Source organism: Chelonoidis abingdonii, chromosome 7, assembly GCF_003597395.2.
Source record: "Chelonoidis abingdonii isolate Lonesome George chromosome 7, CheloAbing_2.0, whole genome shotgun sequence".
Lineage (NCBI taxonomy): Eukaryota > Metazoa > Chordata > Testudines > Testudinidae > Chelonoidis > Chelonoidis abingdonii.
Window position 1 is genome coordinate 71,405,614 of NC_133775.1, and position 22,579 is coordinate 71,428,192.

The following is a 22,579-nucleotide window of genomic DNA, read 5'->3' on the forward strand; positions in this document are numbered from 1 at the left end:
AGGTGCTCTAATTGGCCACAGCTGTTCTAGTTAATCTAAAGCAAACCTTCCTCCCTTGGCAGGGAATAAGGCCCCCTGCTAACACTCTTATGCTGCCTTCTGGCCATGCTGTATCACAGGTGCATGTACCATGAGTGGGATCCACAGACAGAAATTGCTGCACAAATTCCTACCTCCCTCCCAGCTGCCCAGCACTGTGCTCCCTGGCAGACTGACCCCCATGGCACAGCCAGGATCTCCCACCCCATATGGCCCCACGAAACACTCATCCCCTGGCATCACTGGGTGTAATCCCAACAACAGGCTCCCCAAGATCCTCACCTGAGTTGCAGTCACACCCCAAATACTCCTTCCACCTAGGGAGACCTGACACTCACCTCATCATTCTCAGGGGGCTGGGGTGCCTCACACTCCATCCCCCCCCACTACAGGAACAAGTAACCCACAGTCCACATGTCCCTACTGCCACACACCAGCCCCAGCTATAACTGACATGAGACCAGCACATGCCTCTTGGTACATTCCGCCTACTGCTTGTGAGGAGAACCTAGGCACTGGCCAGCCCCACTCTGACACGACACAGCTGCCCACAGGGACACAGCTGGCACACGTCTCAAGCACAGCCCCACCCCAGAACAATTTTCCCTCCACCCCCTCCACCCCCACAGCACCTTCCCCTCCATCCCCACCTTCTCCACAGTACCCTGTCTTCCACCTCCTTCTGCCCAACAGCACCCTGCCTTCCACCTCCTCCTGCCCCATGGTGCCTTGGGCACTGATACCCACTCTTCCAACGAAGCCTGCTAGTGACAGAAAGGCCCACGAACACACCCAAGCAGAGGGCGGCTGAATCCAGTTTTGCCCCAGTAATTGGGTAAATGATTAGCCAGGCTCAGCTCCTGGCCTGGTTCCAGAAGGACTGTGAATAGCAAGGAGCAGCTCTGCAGCAGAGCCCAGGAGAGGCAGTGCTGGGAATATCAATCAGAGCCTCTTGGATTGCCAGCCAGCCGTGCAAACAGCCAGGGCTTCGGTAGTTAAAAAAATCCCCATGCAGCCCCCAGGCCAATGCAGGGGCACAGCAACAGGCTAATGGAGACCCTGCTGGGAGCACAGGGCAGAGACTCCCCTACATAAGGCATGAGGGAGGGCCTGATGGCGGGGCACTCCCAGGCAGCTCTTGCTCCAGCAGTGTGTGGTGCTAGCTGCAGGTGCAACCAGAAGCAAGGCATGGTGGTAGCATAGGGGTGATGCGAGCATGGCACGTTGCATGGGGTCGATGCACACAGCTCTCTCTCTCTCTCACACACACACACACCCCGGGGGCACAGGCTCCTTTCATGGGCTGCTCCCAGTAGCAACCTTTAGGCCATGTTGAGCCAGAGCCTAAGCGACATCTGTGCCCTCTTCGCCCAGGACCCCGCCCTGCCCCATCCTGCTGATTGGGACGCTGCATTGCAGATGAGTCCAGCTCTACTCTGCTCATCCTAGGCTCTGTGAAAGGTCCCCAGCTATGCAGAAGCTGCCTCCCAGGATGCTGCCCCTTGGCACAGCTGCTGCAGACCCTGGGGATGTGATTACCATGGGCAGCTTTGCAGCCATTTGCTCTAATCTGCAGGCACTCATACAGCACTAGGCCAGAAACCCACTCTTCCCAGCCCCTAGGTCCAGGGGCAGCGGGAAGGTGACAGCCCCAGCACCCAGCTCCAAAGCAGAAGGAGAGTAACAGCCAAGAGGCAGTGGAAGGCTCCAGCCAGCCTGGGACAATGTGCTCTGGACAGTTGGAACTGCCTGTAGCTTGGCTAGGATCTTTGGGGCAAAGCCAGTCCCCAGGCAGCACAGACACCAGTGGTAACCTGTCCCACTCATAGCATGGCTTCAAGGACCTCACAAATCCTGATGGGCCCCATTCCCAGTGAATTACATAAGGACTCAGTATCACTCCCACTCTCCAGAGTACAGGCTGGGCAAGACTTCCACACTGCCTCCTGCCCATGGTACAGGCCAGGCATGGCCCCCATGGAGCTTCCTGCCCACGGTACAGGCTGGGTATAGCTCCCGTAGAGCCTCCTGCCCAGGGTATGGGGCAGGCACAGGCCACACGGCAGCTCCCGCCTGGCTATGGGCTGGGCATGGCCCCCACTGCCTCCTGCCGGGGTATGGGGTGGGCATGGTCCCTGTGGAGCCTCCTGCCCAGGGTATGGGCTAGGCATGGCCCCCACGCTGCCTCCTGCCTGGGATACAAGCCACACACAGCCCCTGTGGAGCCTCCCACCTGGGGTACAGGCCAGGCACGGCCCCCACAGAGTTTCCCACCCAGAGTGTAGGCTGGGCACGGCCCTCATGGCACCTCCTGCCCGGCGTATGGGCTGCACAGGTGCCTACTCCACCTCCCCCTAAGGTACAGGTGTGACAAAGTGGGAATTTTTGTTATTAATCCTATGTGTGCCTGAGTTTCCTCCTGTATTTCACATGGCTACCCAGTGCGGGGAGAGGGATTACATTTGCTCTGAGGGCAGGCTAAAAGCCATCAGGGTGGGCTCTGCGGGAAGCTTGGGGCTCTCAGGCCTGGGAACATAAGAACATAACATAAGAACGGCCGTACCGGATCAGACTAAAGGTCCATCTAGCCCAGTATCCTGTCTACTGACAGTGGCCAATGCCAGGTGCCCCCAGAGGGAGTGAACCTAACAGGCAATGGTCAAGTGATCCATCTCCTGCCATCCATCTCCATCCTCTGACAAACAGAGGCTAGGGACACCATTCCTTACCCATCCTGGCTAATAGCCATTTATGGACTTAACCATCATGAATTAATCCAGTTCCCTTTTAAACGATGTTATAGTCCTAGCCCTCTCAGCGTCCTCAGGCAAGGAGTTCCACAAGTTGACTGTGCACTGCATGAAGAACTGACTAAGGAAGGAGGCAGGGAGACATAGAGCCTGAAAATAGAACTCACTCCAGCTTGGCTGGTGAATTGCTCTGGCTTGACCAGAAGGGACTGTGAAAGTGGTTCCCAAAGTGGGGTCTGCCATGGACTATGGGTCTGTCCTTGAGCCGGGGCTGAAACAGCATTCCTGCACCTTTGCTGCATTGAGCTGGTTTCGGAATGAAAGAGCATCCTCTGCACTCTGTGACTCTCCCTCTCTGTGCATGAGCGATCATGCTGGCAGGGCCATTCTGCACTGCAGGGACGTTCTGGTAGTAGTGGACAGGAAAGGGGCCTGGGACAATTAGGTAGATACCAAAGGGGTCCTTGGCAGAAAAAATCTTGGGAACCACTGGACGAGGCTTTAACCTTCCTCTCTGTGCTACCCTAAGGCCGTCCTATGCTGGGTCCAGCTGGCTGATAGACAGCACTGTGGGAGTGTCACTGCAATGATGGGCGAGGGGCATTGATCCTACAGAGAAACAGGTCTCTCCAGGCATCTGTCTTAGTTGGACTCGCTGATCAGAGCTCTTGATGTGAAACCTTAGAGGTTCAGTCTTGCAGGGGGTGAGGCTGCATGGCCAATCCTGGGAAAAGAGAGCCCTTGGGGGTCTGGCACACTGAGGGGTTCCTTCTAGAGACTATTCCACAGTGGGGGGCATAGAACCCATCATCTGACTCTGTGACAACAGGCTATACACAACCCCAGTGTCACCACAAGGCTGAGATACCAGCTGAACATGAACCCCCATGTCACCGGATCCACAGGATCGGTGTACCACCCCAGCTGTGGAACAGTGACTAGGAGGAACCCCTCAGTGTGCCAGACCCCCAGAGGTCTCACTCTTCCCCCAGGGTCAGTCATGTGGCTTCACCACCTCCTCAGACTGGACCTCTGGGCCTGCAGCTCCTGGCTGCACCCCGTGAGCTCCGCTTAGCAAGTCCAACTGAGACACACCCCGATAGAAACTTGTCCACTCTGCAGAGATCAATGCACCTCGCCCAGCATTGGCAGGGACACTTATCCAGCACTGTTGACAGAGTCAGGTTTATTAGTCAGCTGGGCACAGCACAGGAAAGCCTTAGGGTAGCACCGAGGAAGAAAAGGTAAAGCACAGTCCATCCTGGCCAGCCCAGAGCCCACCCATGCTGTGATGAATCCCCATGCTCAAGCTCTGTCTCTCTCCAACTGATCTCCTTGGTCAGTTCTCAGGTGCAGCAACTCTGATCTCCCCCATACCCCTTCCTAGCCCTTTGTTCCCAAGCTGGGGTCTGTGCTCAGCTCCCCTGCTGAGAGCTGGGAAATCCATCTCCCCCTGGGTCATTGGTTGCTAGGAGTCCATGATCTGGTGCCTAGCTTTGCCATTGTCTTCTCAGATTCTCCACTGATATGGTGTCGCCTGCGGCCCACCCTTTTCCAATGACTCAGACAGATGGGCCACATTTCATACCCATGTCTTAGCCTGCCCTGAGAGCAAATAGTCCTATCCTCCCACCACTGCATACCATTACTACATATAGAGGAAACTGAGGCATCCATTGGCTTCATAAAAATATTAGACAATTCTCATTTCAGCACAACCTCCCACCCACATACGTACCCCCTACACCTGGGTACAGGCTGCTTACAGCCCCACATCACCTTCCACCATGAGTACAGGCTGGTCATAGCCCTGATGTAATCTCCCCCCCCAGATTACAGGAAGAACAAACCCCCTGTGTCACCTCCTCCCTGAGGCAGAGGATGCACATGGCCCCCATGTCACCTCACCCCAGGTACAAGCAGCACATAGCACTCATGAAACCTCCTCCAGGGTACAGGCAACACACGGCACCCATGTCACTTCACCCTGGGTGCAGGTGGCACACAGTCCCCATTTCACCATCCTTATGGTACAAGCAGCACACAACACCCACGTCACCTCCCGCAGGGCACAGGCAGCACACAGAGCCCATTTCACCTCCCCCAAGGTACAGGCAGCACACAGCACCCATGTTTCCTGACCTCTGGGATACAGGTTGCTCATGGTACCCAGCATCTGTTCATTCCTGGATAACGAGGTGCACATGGCCAACTTCTGCTGCCTATGCAACCAGGTGAGAGCCAAATTCCCCCAGTCCGTGTCCCCAAGGGCCTGTATCCCAGGGGCTGCGGGTGGGCACCCAGGGCAAGTGAGTCTTCAGAGACCTGGATGCTGCTCAGAGAAGGAATCCTAAACTCCGGTGTTGGGAAACTCCAGTCCGTTCTTGGGCCTGTGGGGCTTGTGTTTGGGGTGGAGTGCCCTGCAAAGGGACTCCCTGACCTCCCACTCAGGGGCCGAACACATCTTGCTGTGCCTCCAGGTAAACAACCACCAACTTACCTCAGAACTGCACCCCATTCCCATCGCCACCTCCCTGCTCCCTCAGTGCCCTGCCAGCTCTCAGGATGGTTTCCAGCTGCCCTACAGCCAGGTCTCTCACTCCCCTACCTCAGCCCTACCCACCCAAATCCTGCTGTGCTGTCTCCTGGCCCTGCGGTTTCCCATGCTCTGGGCTCCCCTCATGCCTTCTGCTCCCTGATGCTCTCAGCTCTCCCCAGTTTAGTATCCTCACTGAATTTCACCTGGGTTCTGTTTCTCCCCCCTACAGATTATTAAGGGCAAAACATACTCAGCTACACCCTAGCACTGCTCCCTATAGCCACTCTCTCCACTGTTCAGTTCCCAGAACCCAGTGTCATGCTCCATCAGCTGGGATCACTCCATGCCAGTGTCACAGCCAAGCAGCCCTGGTCTGACATACGGTGTGTACTACTCACCCACACACTGGCATTCTGGAGGAGGGAGAAGCCAGATCAGCTCTGCATACGTCCTCAGTGTTGCCCCAGTGCCCCAGGTTTCTGGACCATTTTGCCACTATTTTATAGTCTACCGCTGGCCTTACAAAAACCCCTCGGCCCTGCACCGCTGGCCAACAGGCAGCTTTGCCAGGCACCTTCCGATTCCAGTGCCTACAACGTATGCAGAATTTAAGCTTGCTTTCTACGAGACACATTCAATGTCTAGCTGGTTAAGATTACAATGGCTGCTGCGTGCATGAGTGAAGCCAATACTGCTCTAGCCTCTTGAGCTCTGCTGGGACTCAAAGCTCAGTCAGACAACTGGGAACTAATAAGATGGGTGCAGATCCCTGGGGCTGCAGGGGCTCAGAATCAGGTCGATCTGAGCATCGGGGCAGGCCTTGGGGTTACACCCTGGGGAAAGGGGCCTGAAACATGGAGGCTAGCCAAGGTGCAGAGTATCAGAGACAAGCAGCTAGGGAGTGGGGAGATGGGTGGTCCCTCCCTCCCAGGGCCGGCTCCAGGCACCAGCAGAGGAAGCACGTGCCTGGGCAGCTCATGCTAAGGGGCAGCATTCTGTCCATCCTTGGGGCAGCACAGTCTGGGCGGCTTTTTTTTATTTTTATTGTTTTGCTTTGGTAGTTCTGGCGGCAGTTCGAACGCCTTTTTTTTTTTTTTTGCTTGGGGTGTCAAAAATGGTAGAGCCGGCCCTGCTCCCTCCACCACCACAGGAAGAGACTGGTGGTGAGGAAGAACAGAATGTTCCTTCCAGCAGCCAAGGAAGGGTAACAGGTCCTTGCCAGCCACAGGCTGCTGGGCAGAGGTCAGAGACCTCCCTGCCCACCACCACCCTTAACGGCTGACAGGAGGTTGGGGTGGTCCTCACCAGAATGTTCCTCCTGGAGTTTGCTTTCCCTCTCTTTTTCTATCTCTTCCCCCACAGCCCATTCCCTGCCCCCTGTAGCCCTCTTCCCCAGGCCAAGCCCACTGCCCCCCCGCAGCCCTCTCCCTCCCCTCTCCCCACCTCTTCCCCAGGCCAAGCCCACTGCCCCCCCGCATCCCTCTCCCTCCCGTTTTTGGGTTGAATGTGCTCCCTATTCCTACTAGATATTTCTCTGTTGATAAATCCTAGGGTCGNCCCTCTCCCCACCCCCGAGCCCACTGCCCCCCCACAGCCCACTCTCCCCCTCTGCAGCCCACTCCCCATCCCCCAGAGCCCACTGTTTTCCCTCACAGCCCACTCCCCTCCCCCTACATAGCCCACTCCCTGCCTTTAAAGTTCATGGTGACATTTTCAAGCCTTGAATAACATAAGGCAAATAACAAAAGTCATTTAAACAGAACAAAATTGGAACGTTGTGAGCCAAGGCCTGATATCACCCGAGCTGCCATTGAGCTAGGCTGCACAGGCAGTGACCTGGCACCTGTCTGATGCTGTGTCTTATTCTCCAGAATGTCTGTGTGTAGCCTTCATGGAACCCAACCCCTCCCACACACACACACCAGCATGAGCAACACCACGACTGCCTGAGGTTGCAGAGAGCCTGAGGCCATGGCTGCAAGAGCGGGTAACTGCCCTAGCCCTTCTCAAGGGGGTAACACATTCTCACTCTCTGGTTCCTGAGCTAAGTCAGCACATCACTATTTCACTGCTCTCAAAGCCTGCATGAAAGAGGGGAAGCCAATCCTGCAGTGGCTGTGGGAGACCTGGGGGGAACTCACCCAGATTAGCGAGTCCAGAAAGCACAATAATAAAGGGGGATTTCCACTATCCTCATACTGACTGGGCACTATCCTCATACCAGGGAGTGATGCAGAAAGAAAATTTCTACACACCATAAGTGTCTGGTTCTTGGAGCGGCTACTCAAACACACAATGGGAGAGGCAATTCTTGATTTAGTCCTAAGTGCTGCACAGGATCTGGTCCAAGAGGTGAATATAACTGACCCGCTCAGCAATAGCGCCCACAATGTAATTCAATTTAACACCCTTGGAGGGGAATAATACCCACCCCTGCCACACACAAAAAATCCCACCCTGGTAACATGTACCTTTAAAAAGGGGCAAAAGAATGACGTCCCTTGTTAGACAGAAATTAAAAGGAACAGTCACAAGAGGTAAATGCCTGCAATAAGCATAAGGACTATTTAAAAACACCGAAGCTCACACTACATGAACAGCCCTAAACAGAAAAAGCAACAAGAAGCCCAGAAGAATACCACCATGGCTAAACAGCAGAGTAATGGAGGCCATTAGAAGCAAAAAGGCACCCTTTGAAATTTGGAAGCCAAATCCTGGTGAGGGTAAAAAGAAAACACACAAACTCTGGCAGGTTAGTGTAAAAGTATAAGGCAAACCAAGAAAGCATTCACAAGAAGATGCAAAAACTAACAGTAAGATTTTTTTTTAAATATATCAGAAGCAGGAAGCCTGTCAAATAATCAGTGGGGCCACTGGACAATAAAGGTGCTAAAGGAGCAATCAAGGAAGACAAGGCCATTGCTGAGAAGCCAAATTAATTCTCTGCATCAGTCTTCAAAAAGGATACCCAAAAGGCTAGCTCTGACGTGGGTAACAAATCTAAAGTACTGCCCCACATTGATGTGGCAGTACAAATTGAACAGATTGATAAACTAAACAGTGATAAATCACCAGGTCCAGATGGTATCACCTAAGAGTTCTGAACTAACTCAAATATGAAATTGCAGAAGTACTAACTGTAGTATATGTAACCTATTACTGAAAAAGGCCTCTGGACCAGATGACTGGAAGGTAGCTAATGCAATGCCAATTTTTAAAAAGGGGTCCAGAGGCGATCCTGGCAATTACAGGGCAGTGAGCCCAACTTCAGGACAGACAAATTGGCTGATATTATAGTAAAGAACAGAATTATCAGACACATAGATAAACATGATTAGTTGAGGAAGAGCCAACAAAACTTTTGTAAAGGAAAATTGTGCCTCATGGATCTATTGGAACTCTTTGAGGTGGAAACAAGCATGTGGACCAGGGTTAGTCAGTGAATATAGTGTACTTGGACTTTCAGAAAGCCTTTGACAAGGTCCCACCCCAAAGGCTCTTAAGCAAAGTAAGCTGTCATGGGATAAGAGGGAAGGTCCTCTCATGGATCAGTAACTGGTTAAAAAATAGGAAACAAAGGGCAGGAATAAATGATCAGTTCTCAGAATGGAGAGAGGTAAACAGCAGGATCCCCCAAAGGTCTGCACTGGAACCAGTGCTGTTCAACATATTAATGATCTGGAAAATGGAAACCACAAAGTTTGCAGATACAACATTATTCAACATAGTTAACCAAAGAGATCTCACAAAACTGGGTGAGTGGGCAACAAAATGGCAGATGAAATTCAATGTTGATATGCAAGTAATGCATAATGAAAAAAATGATTCCAACTACACAGATACAATGATAAGGTCTAAATTAGCTGTTGCCACCCAAGAAACATCTCGGAGTCAGTGTGGATAGTTCTCTGAAAACAGCGCAGCCGTGGTCAAAAAGAATAATAGAATGTTAGGAACCATTAAGACAGTGATAGAAGATAAGACAGAAAATAAGAATGCCACTATATAAATTCATGCTGCACCCACACTTTGAGCACTGCGTGCAGTTCTGGTCACCCTATCTCAGAAAGGTTATAGTGGGACTGGGAAAGGTTCAGAGAAAGGCAACAAAAATTATCAAGGGTATGAAACGGCTTCACTATGAGGAGAGATCTTAGCTGTTCATCTTAAAAAAGAGAAGACTGGGGGTATATGACAGAGGTCCATAAAATCATGAATGGTGCAGAGAAAATTATTAGAAAAGTGTTAGTTACCCCTTCCCACAATACAAAAACCAGGGGTCGCCCAATGAAATTAATAGGCAGCAGGTTTAATAAATACAGAAATACTTTTTCACACAACAAACAGTCAACCTATGGAATTCATTGTCAGGGGATGTTGTGAAGGTCAAAAGTATAGCTGGGTTCACAAAATAATTAGATAAGTTCATGGAAGCTAGGCCTATCAATGCCTATTAGCCAAGATGATATGGGGCACAGCCCCACGCGCTGGGTGACCCTAAACCTCTGACTGTCAGAAGATGGGGGAGAAGATGGGGTGGATCACCCTCCAACTGACCTGTTCTGTACATACCCCCTGAAGCATCTGGCACTGGCCACTGTCAGAGACAGGATACTGGGCTATTGATTTGACCCAGTATGGCTGTTCTTATGCCACAAGGAATGGGACATTCAAGAGTCCTGCATACCTCCACAGGCAGTGGGCACAAGAGTCCAGGAACAAATCCCTGGGGTAAGAGGCGAGGGAGAGAATGGCAGGGGTCAGGGACTGGGTTTGCGGCCCAAGCAGAGGGCTAGCCTGTGCAGTGGGGAGGGGGCAAGGGAAGAGGCCCCAAGCACTTTGGCAGTTGCCTTATGAACTCTGATGGAGTTGCTTGTCCATAACTATTCCCTCTCCTCCTGCTGGAGCATGGCTCCTCGCTCCCTCTCCCTGCTCACACAGACCCCACTGCTCCCCACTGCAGTACGGTGACCTGGTCAATAACTGCTCCTGCAGGCAGCCCCTCTGCATGCACACACCACAATGCCCAGTGGGGTGCATGGAGAAGCTCCAGGAGCGCACTGGCAGGCTGGTGCTCCCTCGTGGCAAGTAGCATGGCCAGATGCCCAGTTTTCAACCAGAAAATCTGGTTGAAAAGTGGACCTGACAGTGTCCAGTCAGATCTACTGACCGGACACCCAAAGTCCAGTTACTGTGAGTGGGGGAAGCAGGGAGGCGCCAGGTCATCACCCGCTCCAGCCTTTACTCAGCCAAGGCCACCTCCTACCTTTGTCATGTGACTGCAGCTCCCAGTCCCAACCCACATGGGGTGGAGTGTGGGGGATGGAAGCAAGCAATGGGGGTGGGGGAAGAGGAATAGATGGAGAGGGGCCTCAGGGGAAGAGATGAGCAGGAGTGGGGCTTTGGGGGGAAGAGGCAGAGCTGGGTAGAGCCTCAGGGAGAAGAGGCAGGGCAGGGGAGGTTCCACTCCTGCTGGAGTGTCCAGTTTTTAAATATTGCCAAATTGGCAACCCTAGTGGCAAGGCTTGATTCCAGCACAGGGAGAGGCTGGATGTCTGCAGCAGCCCCCATCATTAGCAAGCAGCGTGCCATGGAATGGAGTGCACCAGCATGGCACAGCCAGCCAGGGACATGCCATGTTCCCTCCCAAGCCGCCCCGCCTATCCCACAGGCAGGAAAGCAGGACTCAGGCACAAGGAGCCAAGGTACAGGAGAACAACTAGCACCAGGGCACAGGCACAAACCCCAGGGCTGGGAGGAGTGGGGCCTGACCCAGAGAGGGGGTTTTGCTGTGAGGCGCAGCCCTGAAAATTTTCCCCAGGTGCAGCTTAGGCTCCATGGTGTGGGAGAGGCAGTCCAAACTATTGCTGCCCCTTGCCTGCACAGGACCAGGCCTTGCAACACCATTTCTAGGCTCACCTGCTATGTCTCCACAGGGAGAGGAGAGGAGATGCAATTGGGGTGGTGGATAATGTGCCACTGCCCCCAGATGTACTATGGGGGGGTGGGCTGGGGTGGAGGCAGAGCCTTCTTCCCTTCACTCCCCCTCCCCCAGCCTCTGGGCCTTATGGAAAACAAAACACAGCATTCAAAAATATAAAACTTTATTGAGGGCAAATTCAGTGGAGGCAGCCCATCCCCATGGGACACACAGGCTACAATGCAATGAACGGGGAGGGGAGCCCAGTCCTATGGGACACACAAGCTACAATGCAATGGAGGGGGAGGGGAGCCCAGTCCCATGGGACACACAGGCTACATACAATGCAATGGGGGGAGAAGAGCCCAGTCCCATAGGACACACGGGCTACAATGCAATGGAGGGGGAGGGGAGCCCAGTCCCATGGAACACACAGGATACATACAACGCAGTGGAGGGGAGGGGAGCCCAGCCCAGCCCCAGGACACATAGGATATAATGCCAATGCTGCAGGAAGTCCTCCCCACCCACTGGCAGATCCCAACAGGGCCCACAAAGCAGGAGCCCAGCAAGATGAGGCAGTCAGGCAGGATGTCCTCAAGGCCTGACCCGTCCACCTCACCCATCACCTCAATAGCCTGGCTCCCAGATTTGCTCTCCCCTCCCCCACCCAAGTCCCCTCATGCAGCAAGACACACAGCCTCAACTCTCAGCAGTGACCCCGCCCCGAACCTCAGCACAGCCACCTCCTGCTCCCCAGCAGAGACCCTCCCCAGCCCTCGCTCCCCAGCCCCGACTGGCACAGCCACCTCCTGCTCCCCAGCAGAGACACGCCCCCAGCCCTCGCTCCCCAGCCCCGACTGGCACAGCCACCTCCTGCTCCCCAGCAGAGACACGCCCCCAGCCCTCGCTCCCCAGCCCCGACTGGCCCCAGCTCCAACACTCAGCACAGCCACCTCCTGCTCCCCAGCAAAGACCCTCCCCAGCCCCGACTGGCACAGCCGCCTCCTGCTCCCGGCAGAGACCCTCTCCAGCTCTCGCTCCCCAGCCCCAACACTCGGCACAGCCACCTCCCGCTCCTCAGCAGAGACCCCAGCTCCGCGAGCCCTGGCTCCCCAGTCCCGACACACACAGACAGCCCTGGTGCAGTCCAGCCCCCTCACTTCTGGTAAGGAGCTGTGCTCTGATCTCCTCTGCAGTGGGCTTGGCAGAGGCTGCAGCGTAGCTCTGCAGCTCCAGAGACATGCCTGATGCTCAGGCTGGAGCAAAGGGCCAGGCACCCTGGGCAGCAAGGGCTGGCGCTGGGACACAGGCTGGGGTCCCCACCCCAGACAGCTGCACCAGGAGCAGAAGAAGCTTCTCTTACAGATTTGCTTTGCCCCAGGGCAGTGACAGGCTCAGCTCCCTTCCCGGGGAGCCCCGAGCTGGCACTTCAGAGGCTGCTGCTAGCAATAATGGGCTGGGACTGGGCATAGCACCCCCGACCCAGGGCAGGGCTGAAAGTCAGCTCCTTATGGGACCAGTAAGGTGCAGGCCCCAGGCAGTCCAGGACAGATGGAGCAAGCGTGACTCACTGGATGGGAGGGGTGGTCACTGCCATCTGCTGGTGCTGGCAGGCCTGGTCTCTAGCCCAGTGCTCAGTTGCTACTGGGGCACAGGGGCTGCGGATCCAGTCCTTTCAGACCCCTCGCCCAGCACATGCAGGGCTCCTTCTTGTCAGGGGAACCCCCAGCAATGCAGCCCAGTGGCTACCACCCCCATCAGCCACAGGCGGCTGCCTGCAGGTCACGGTGCCTTCAGCCCCTGCCTTTTCCTGCCCCAGGAAGGAACCATTGCTAGCTGCTCCATTAGTCCTCTGCCAGCCCCACAGGCCATTCCCATGCGGCCGGGGGTGGGTCCATGCTCACTCCCACACCTCCGTCCAGATGGCGCCCCGATGCAGAGGGGGTGCGTCCGGCGGGCTCAGGACGAGCTCTCCTACCTGCTTGTTGGTGTATTTCTGGGGGTTGGTGCGGTAGCTGTAGTCAGAGTACTGCTCAGAGCCCGTCGAGTTGTTGTCCCCAGTGCCCACAAAGGTGTTAGTGGCAGGCAGGTCCTGCACCACCTGGTGCTTCTTAGAGGCAGAGGGAGACTGGGGCTGCAGCTGGATGGAGGGCAGAGGGGAGTTGGAGCGGTAGTGGCGCCCCAGGTCCGGGCTCCCAGGCGGGTAGTTGAGAGGCAAGTGGATGCGAGGGCTGTCACTGACGGAGTCATTCATGAGGTTGAACTTGAGGGACTTCTGCAGCCCAGTCTCCTCCTCGTCATCGGCTGGTTTGGGCGGCTTAGGGGACTTGCTCTTCTTCACTTTGCTCTTGCTCTTGCTGCTCTTGTTGCCCTGCTTGGGGGCGTACAGGTCCTTGGTCTCCTTCTTGCCCGCCTGGTAGCCGCTCTTGGCCTCCCTCTGCCGGCAGTAGCGCACCAGCACCACCAGCACGATGACCAGGGTGACGGCCACGATGCCGGCGATGACGCCGAAGAGGATGTTGCTGCGCTGCTTGCTGCGCTCGTACTCAGGGTCCCCAGCAATGTCGATGTCCAGTGGCGTGTCCAGGCTGTGTCCCAGCAGGGTCTCCAGCAGCGTGCGATTGGCCAGGGTCTCATTGACGTAGAAGTGCACCAGCGCGGTGCCATGACGCGAGGGCTTGCCCTTGTCGTTAACACGCACCACCAGGCGGTGCAGGCCATGGTGCTTGCGCAGGATCTCCTTCTCCAGGGTGATGTCCCCACTCTGTGGTGAGATCTGGAACAACTCGAAGGGGTTGCCCCCTGTGATTCTGTAGGTCAGCTCTGCATTGACCCCTGAGTCAATGTCCTCAGCCTTGACCTTGCTAACCTGCTGCCCGGGGCTGGTGTGGGGCAGGATGTGCTTGTAAGAGGCATTGGAAGGGGAGGTGATGAAAGGGGCATTGTCGTTCTCATCCAGCACGTTGATGGTCACCCCCACGTAGGCGGATCTAGGAGGGTCCCCGCCATCCACAGCTTTGAGACGAAAGGTGTACGTGCTCTGCTGCTCCCGGTCAAAGGAGATGCTGGAAAGTATGGTGCCAGTGCCATTCTGGATGACAAAGTCCCCGTTGTCCTGCTCCACTGACAGCTGGATTCGGGCGTTGTCACCCTTGTCAGCGTCAATCACCGTCACCATGCCCACCGGGCTCAGGGGAGGCATGTTCTCCATCACTGAGAAGTTGTAGCTGCTCAGCATAAACTTGGGGTCGTTGTCATTCCTGTCCATGACACTGATGGCCACAGATGCCGTGCCCTTGAGACTGGGGCTGCCTTTGTCAGCTGCCACCACTAGGAACTCGTAGCGCTCCCTTTGCTCCCGGTCCAGCACCGTCTTCACTCGGATCTCGCCTGAGTCAGGGTCGATGGAGAAGAAGCCCTTGGAGGAGGGGTCCATATCCAGGGAGTAAACCAGCTTGGCATTGGATCCACTGTCAGCGTCACTGGCACTCACCTCCACCACCAGGTCATCAGGGGCATTGTTCTCGGGGAAGGCCACCTCGGTGAGGCTTTGGCTGAAGACTGGAGCATTGTCGTTCACATCCATCACCTGCACCTTGAGGGAGTTGGTGCTGGAGAGGGGCGGGTTCCCCGAGTCCACAGCCACAATCTCAATGATGTACTCCTTCACCGCCTCGTAGTCCAGCGGTATGGTGGTCTGCAAGAAGTACTTCTTCTTGCTGTCACTGCCTGTCTCGCTGGCCTGTCTCAGCTGGAATGGGACATCGCCAGCAACCACACAGGTGACCACAGCGTTCTCACCCTCATCCCGGTCAGATACCTGTACCAGAGCCACGGCCGTCTCCACGGGCACGTCCTCGGAGATGTTGGCCATGCCATCCTGATGGGTGACGAGGCCAATACCCCTGATTTCAATGGAGGGGGCATTGTCATTCATGTCCTTGATGGTCAGCACCACCTGCGTGCGGGCACTCTTGGGATTGGCCCCCTTGTCCTTGGCCAGGACAGAGAACTTGAGGATATTGACATCCTCCCGGTCAATGGGCCCCTGCACAGTGATGAGGCCCGTGGTCCTGTCCAGGCGCAGCAGGCGGCGCACCATGTCCGTTGCCTGGTGGAAGGAGTAGTCAATCTCGGCGTTGGCACCCTGATCCGAGTCATTGGCTTTCACCTGTGGGAGGAGGAAGAGGAGGACAAGGTGAACAGGAGCAACTCTGTCCATGTCTCACCAGTGAAACTGGCCCAACCGGTTAGGCTGCCTCAAGCCCCACTCCCTGCTGTACGGCTCTGGCATGCAAGGAATTCTCCATGGGAACCAGCCAGCCAGCAGGTCTGACACCCAGCAACAGGAAGGAACAGCCAGGAACTAGAACATAGCCTGTCCAGGTGAGCAGGCCACACCCTGCTGGACCCTTGCAGCAGCAGAGAGGATCCCAGCCTGGCTGCGCACATCCCTTTGCTAAGATGAATCCTGATTCACCACCACGCTGCAGCAAAGCTAGTTACATGCAGCCAAAGACACCACCCGGGAAGGCTGGGTTAGAACCCACTGCTTCCCATTCTGGGGCGCTGCTCTGAAGCTGCACAGGCCGCCCAGTGCCTACGCCTGGGCCGTCCTGACTCAAAGCCAGCCCAGAGCTTGCTGCAGTTCAGTGCAGACAGCTAGTGATTCCCAGGGCTGGGGCAGCAGGACGCTGCAGGCTGGGATTGAGGAGCACCAGCTGAATTGGGTGTTGGGGGAGCCCAGGACTGATCAATAGGGGGCGGGCTGAGGTTCTGTACTGTGGGGCTGTGACAGAGCTGGGGAGAAGCTCAGGGCTGGGGTAGCATGAGGGTGGGGGGAGCTGTGGGTCAGGACTGAGGGGACCAGCCTAGCTGGGGAATGGGGGGAACCCAGGACAGAAAAAGCATGTAGGGGGAAGAGGCTGGGATTGAGAGGCAGCAGCAAAAGTGGGGGAGAGGGGTCCCAGGGCCGGAACAGCTCCAGATTGGGGCTGAGGGACAGAGGAGAGCTGCCCATACTCTGCATGGCTCCATCCCCTCTTCCCACCCCACTCCTCCCTGTCAGGAGTTCTGCATTCACATAAGCCTGTTTCCACATTTATTATTTGCTTTCTAAAGAATCAGAGGTTTGTCTAACATTTGCTTTCCTAATCAGCTCTCCAAGCGGGCTCCTCTCTGCCCCATTTGCAGCTCTGCCATTATCTCGCTCAGCAGATTTGGATGGAGAACAAAAGTTGTTAAATGTAAATTCCACCTTTTACCTCCACTCCCTGAGCTAAGGAGTCATTTTCCTCCTGAAAGATAAAAGCTGAGCAATGGCAGCAGCAGAGCTGCAGCCCATTTTCCTGTCGCTTCTGCCTTATCTGCCTCCAACTTTCGCTCTCTGAACAGTGAAAAATGAATTCTTAAAATTCACCTCAAAATTAGTGAGCCAAGCAGCTGAGTGCTGGCCGCGTTCCACTTATTAAGATGGCAGTTGCAGATAAACAGATGTCAGCTCCCATCGGCTCAGTGCCCCTTCCACCAAATCCACAGAGACCCACCCCTCAGGGCTCCCAGCCAATTGAAATGGGCATTAGGATGCCACGCTTGGGCTCAAAATTCTCTCTCTAGAGTCTGTGGTATGCAAGCGACCTTTGGCTACCCCAGGGCTTCAGCCGTGCCACATTTTGTTTGTGCACGTACAAGAGAGGCTGCACCATCCCACATCTCCCTGGGGAGCAGGTGCTTCCCAGGGATTGCCAAGCCAAAGGAGCCTGCTTTAGTTTCAGAGGCATCTAATGCTGGTGAAAGGGAGACTAATTTCCTGTCTGTAGCCAGCATTTAGCACAGCTAGGCAGTGGGCAGGCTTCCCAAGCATAGCTCTCCCGGTGCCCCTCAATCCTGAACTGCAGTCCCTGCTAGCCCAGCCCTGGCCTTCCCCGACTTCTTTTCCATTCTTAATCTTACCACATTGTGGTGTGGTTTACTAGGGAAGCTGCCCACCTACAAAACTCCTGCGACTTGTGATCATGCCATGCCTGAAACCAGGTTCCCGGTGGTGCCTCAGCACATTCCCAGACAGACAGACTGTGAGGCCTTTTGGACAGAGACTGTTCTTTTTATTCTGTGTCTGTACAACACCTGGGGCCACAGGGGCCCATGAGAGCTACCGTAATATTCCTAATAATATACAGTGCCTACTGCAATGTGGGCCTGGTCCATGACTGGGCCCAATCAGTGCTCCCATAATATACTTAATAAATAATAATCGTAGCAAGTAATATAAAGGCGCTCCAGCTGCTCCACCTGCCTCCTTTGAAAGCTGATGGAGAAAGTGGGAAGCTGGCCTGGGCAGTGCAGCTTGCGCACCATGCTTGGTGCCCCGCTGTGTGCTCACCTGGAGGACGGAGTGCCCCACGGGGCTGTTCTCTGAGAGCTCTGCCTCATACAGGGCCTTCTCAAACTTGGGGGTGTTGTCATTCATGTCCAGGATGGTGATACGCAGCAGAGCGCTGCTTGCCCGCGGTGGGCTGCCTCCATCCTGCACCTTGATGGTCAGGTCATAGGAGTCCCACTGCTCCCGGTCCAGGTTCCCCATGACAATCAGCTGCGGCTGCTTCTCATCCTGATCCTCAGCCACCTGCAGGCCGAAGAGCTCCTGCGCCTCGGGCCCAGCCAGGAGCTCATAGGAGGCGACCCCGTTGGCGCCTGCATCGCGGTCCATGGCCAGGGGGATGGGGAAGAGTGCCCCGATGTTGGTGTTCTCAGGAATGGCCAGTGTGATGACAGGCGAGGCGAAGTTGGGCGTGTTGTCATTGATGTCCAGCACCTCAATCTGCCCTTCCAGCAGGCGTGGGCTGCTGTTCATCGTCAGGTCTGTGATGGACACCTCGAACTCCAGGAAGCAGAGTTCCCCTGGGAGCTGGCTCTGACATTCCCGCAGGCTCTCCCGGTCAATGGAGGTCTCCGTGGTGTAAATGTCCCCTGTCTTGCCATCCACACGCAGGTAGGGGGCCCCCACTTCCAGCTTATAGAGGTGCCTCACGTCGGGAAAGCCGTAGTCAGCAGCCAAGCTCCCAATGAGTGTGTTGGGTGGCTGTTCCTCCTGCACTTTGTAGACCACACGTGTCCCAGCGCCCAAGGTGGGGAGCTGCAGGACGAGCCACAGGCCCAGGCAGGCTGCCACCCATGTCATCCTGCACTGGACAGGGGCTGCAAGGAAGCAGAGACACCACAGATTAGAGACAGCACGATCCATCTCTCGGGCCTCCTCGCTCCCTACATACCCTGTTTGCTGCCACTGCATATCCAACCCGGCTAGGAATGAGAAGCCAAGCCCTGCTGCCAGCTATGAAGCAGCTGAGCAGTTCCCTGCTCCACACGCTCACCTCCCTGCTCAGCTGGTCACAGCAGCTGATTTCCAGCAGCCCTCTGCAACCCAACATCAATGCCCAGAGGAAAGGGTCCTACATGCCCTGCCTGTGTAAGAACACAAGCACTGAAACCCAGCCCCATGCCTGTCCCTGCCCACCAGCTAGTCACAACTCTAACGGACACTGCACCCAGGCAGATGCACGCAGGGCATGCTGCAAAGAGCTTCCGCCTGCACTGCATAGCGCGCTCTAGCCAGAGAGATAGCCTTGCGGCGCAGACCAGAGACCCTGTACCCCCCTCAGTGCTATGATGACACGCTGTGAGCGAGTGCCTCCATGCCGGCGCTGCAGCGACACACTACAAACATACAACCCCTCCATCCCCCTCAGTGCTACAGTGACACATGCTACAAGTGCACCCTCCTCTTCCTCACCCCCCCACCCCCAGTGCTACAGTGACTCATGCTATGAGCATCCCCACCCCATCTCGGCACTGCAGTGATACTCTGTGAGCAACTGCCCCAACCCCACCCTGGCACTGCAGCAACACACTGCATAGTGTGCTCTAGCCAGAGAGACAGCCTCGCACCGCAGCCCAGAGACCCCGCGCCCCCCCAGTGCTGCAGTGACACACTACAGGTGTGCAAACTCTACCCCCCCCAGCGCTGCAGTGACACATGCTACGAGCGTGCACACACCCTGTGCTATGGTGACTCATGCTATGAGCTTCCCACCCCCACCCTGGTGCTACAGTGACACGCTGTGAGCGAGTGCCACCATCACCCCGCCATTGCAGCGACACACACTACAAGCGTGCACCCCCACACACACCCTGGCGTTGCAGCAACACATGCTACAAGTGCATCCTCCCCATCCTCCCCGGTGCTGCACTGACACACGCTACAAGCGCACGCCCATCCCCCACGCTGCAGTGACACACACTTCTCCCACATACACACACTACACTGAGCACAGAGACCCAGTCCGGACTCCTGGCCCTAGGGGGCTGCAGTACAGCTGACAGGAGAAGAGACTCTTAGGGCACTGGAGCCACCCCATAAAGTGTCTCCTACCCTCAGCGCTGCCTCACATGGAGTGGAACACGCACACCACTGCTGTGTTGGTCCTGAGCTGGGTTCCCTAGCCACACAGGGCAGGCTGGGGATCCACCCCTGCTCACATTGATACCAGCTGTGGGCATACACCAGGTGGGGGGCAGAGAGACAAGGTGAGATCCCTCCCTTCCTCATTGCCCCAGGCCCCCCAAGATATACACACACAGTAACCTCCCCCAACACACACAGTCTGACCACCTCCAACACACACACGTACACATAGTAAACTCTCTAACACATACATACACACACACAGTCTGATCCCCCAACACGCACAGTAACCTCCACTCAACACACACAGTCTGATCCCCCAACACACACCGTCTGACCCCCACCAGCACACACACAGTAGCCTCCCACAAACACAGACTATCTGACCCCTCCAACACACATAGTAACATCACCCCAACACACAGACAGGGCCGCCAAGAGCAGGTTCGGGCCCTGGTGAAAAAAAAATTTCAGGCCCCCCAGCAAGGGCGGATGGGCTAAACAGGGCTGAAGAAGCCAGGGAAGCTGGGCCCAGGGCCACATCCCGGACCGTCGGGCCCCAGTAATTTGTACCAGCTTCCCCCCTCTGTCAGCCCTGCACACAGACATGGTGTCTGACCCTCCCCAGCACACACACACAGAGTAACCTCCTCTCAACACATACACACTGTCTGACTCCCTTCACACATACACATACACACAGTAACCTACCCCCTACACACACACACTGTCTGACCCCTTTCATGCGCATGCACACACACACACCTACATACACACACACACTCTCCGAGCCCCGCCAACACACCGGAGCACCCCAGGAGACACAGGGCTCGACTACCAATACAGATCCAATAAGCAGCCCACAGTGGGAGCTGTGTACCTGACACACAGAAGCGTTAACTTCCTTCCTAGAAATGACACGATCCCAGCCAAACAGCTGAACGCAAGCGCCAAACTCGCCAGCCCCTAGTATGATTGTCCAGGACCAGAATCATGGCCTCACATCCCCTATTTCCCAGGGTCCCACATACAGCACTGCTCCCACCAGCCCGTCACCTTGCCCATACCCCAGCCTCATACCCCCACAGAAACTCCTCCTGTGATGAACAGACATGCAATGCTGTACTCCTCCTTCCCCACACTGCAACCCCCGCCCCTCAACACTGCCCCCTATGCACCCCACACAACCTCAACCTCCACCATACACACCCCTCCCTGCTCAACCCCAAAACACACAGTTGGGGGGCCCCCTCTCCAGTTCTTCCTGGTTCCGTTATTGCACTAAGGGCCAGCCTCTCCCCCAGGCATGAGCCCTGAGCCCCTCACTCCTCCCCCATGACATGCGAGATGCCCACCTGGCCCAGCCCCTCCAAGCACGCCTGGCCTCACTGCCTGCCCTGAACATCAACCCCACGAGCAGTGCCAGGCCCCAGCAGGTCAAAGCACAGGACCCTTGGCAGTGCTCTTCCCCAACCTCACCCTATATAGCGGGGAGTGTCTCCGAGTGTGCACAGGACTGGGGGGGAGCATTGGGAAGGGTTACAGCTGCCTGTCTACTAGCACAGCCCCTGGAGAGACGCTGCAGCTTCAAGCCTGTGGAAGGCAACACCTGGGCATGGGAACCCCAGGCACAAGATCCCGCCAGCCCAGTGGGCTCCTCTCCCATGTACGGAGTAAGCTCCAGACCACCCCCCACACAGCAAGCTCCCCCAGCCCTTCTCTTTGCACCCACACACTCAGCAAGCTGCCCCCCAACACAGAGCTACCCCTCCCTCACATAACCAGACCCTACCCCACCCCGCAAGTTGAGTCTCCCTCCCCAGCACAAAGTGATCCCATGGGGCACTACCCAACCCCCATTCATTGTGAGCTCCCCTCCCACACACTCAGTTCCCCCTCTTCCCTCCCCCCAATGGGGAATCCCTCCGTTCCCCACCCCTACTCTGCTACATGGTGCTCTGATCCTGAATGGGACCCTGCTCCCCCCAGTGAGTGAGTGGGGCAACAGTCAGTGCCAAGAGCAGCTCAGGCGCCACATAGTTTAGCACATTCCTCAAGCCACCAGCTCATACCCCATCACAAGTCCCTGACCCCAGCCCAGCAGAGGGGACCCTGTGCAGCCCCTCCTCTCCCACACAGACCACAGCCTTTTCCACAAGCACAGATGACAATCATAGGGAAGCTTTAGCAGCCCTGCTCCAAGGCCCTGGCCCCACGGCCCGGCTCCCCCTCCCTGGAATGGCTGTCCCACTTTGCTAAGTGTCCTTCATGGAAGACTAAAATATCTTCCCCTCTCTAGAAGCATGAGTGAGAGAGGTGGCTCTGGCATGGCAGGAGCAGCCAGCCCAGGAGCAACCCATGTGTGGGGCAGGCCCCATTTGTCCTGGCAAAGTGTGAGGTCTTGGCTACACTGGCACTTTACAGAACTGCAACTTTCTCACTCAGGGGTGTGAAAAAAACACCCCTCTGAGCGCAGCAAGTTACAGCACTGCAAAGCGCCAGTGTAAACACTGCCCCAGTGCTGGGAGCTGTGGCAGTGGCTCCCAGCGCTGCAAGCTAATCCCCATGAGGAGGTGGAGTACCTGCAGCGCTGGGAGAGCTCTCTCCTAGCACTGGCACTGTGACCACACTTGCACTTCAAAGCACTGCAGCGGGAGAGAGCAAAACAAGCCCCTCCCAGTAAGAAGGGACACCAACACAAAGACTCAACCCTGGCCCTGGAGAAGCACATTCCCAGGCACAGAGAAGAAACAGGGCAAAATCTGCTTTGGTGGAGAATGGCTCCCAGAGGGAGGCAAAAGGCTGACAGCAGCCACAGTGCGCCACGTGCCTGCACGGCGAGTGCATGTGCCCTTCTCAGGCAC

General features: G+C 56.0%; 1 protein-coding gene across 2 annotated transcripts in view; it reads right to left on the reverse strand.

Annotated features, from left to right (window-relative positions):
- PCDH1 (protocadherin 1) overlaps nucleotides 1–22,579 on the reverse strand; it is a 145,085-nt gene that overhangs the window by 117,389 nt on the left and 5,117 nt on the right. For both annotated transcript variants that reach the window (XM_032792680.1, XM_032792681.2), the window contains exons 2-3: nucleotides 17,634–18,448; nucleotides 13,230–15,422 (exon numbers count right to left, since the gene is read on the reverse strand). In XM_032792680.1, the coding sequence (XP_032648571.1) occupies nucleotides 13,230–15,422; nucleotides 17,634–18,448 (3,008 nt within the window). The remainder of the gene's footprint in view (nucleotides 1–13,229; nucleotides 15,423–17,633; nucleotides 18,449–22,579) is intronic.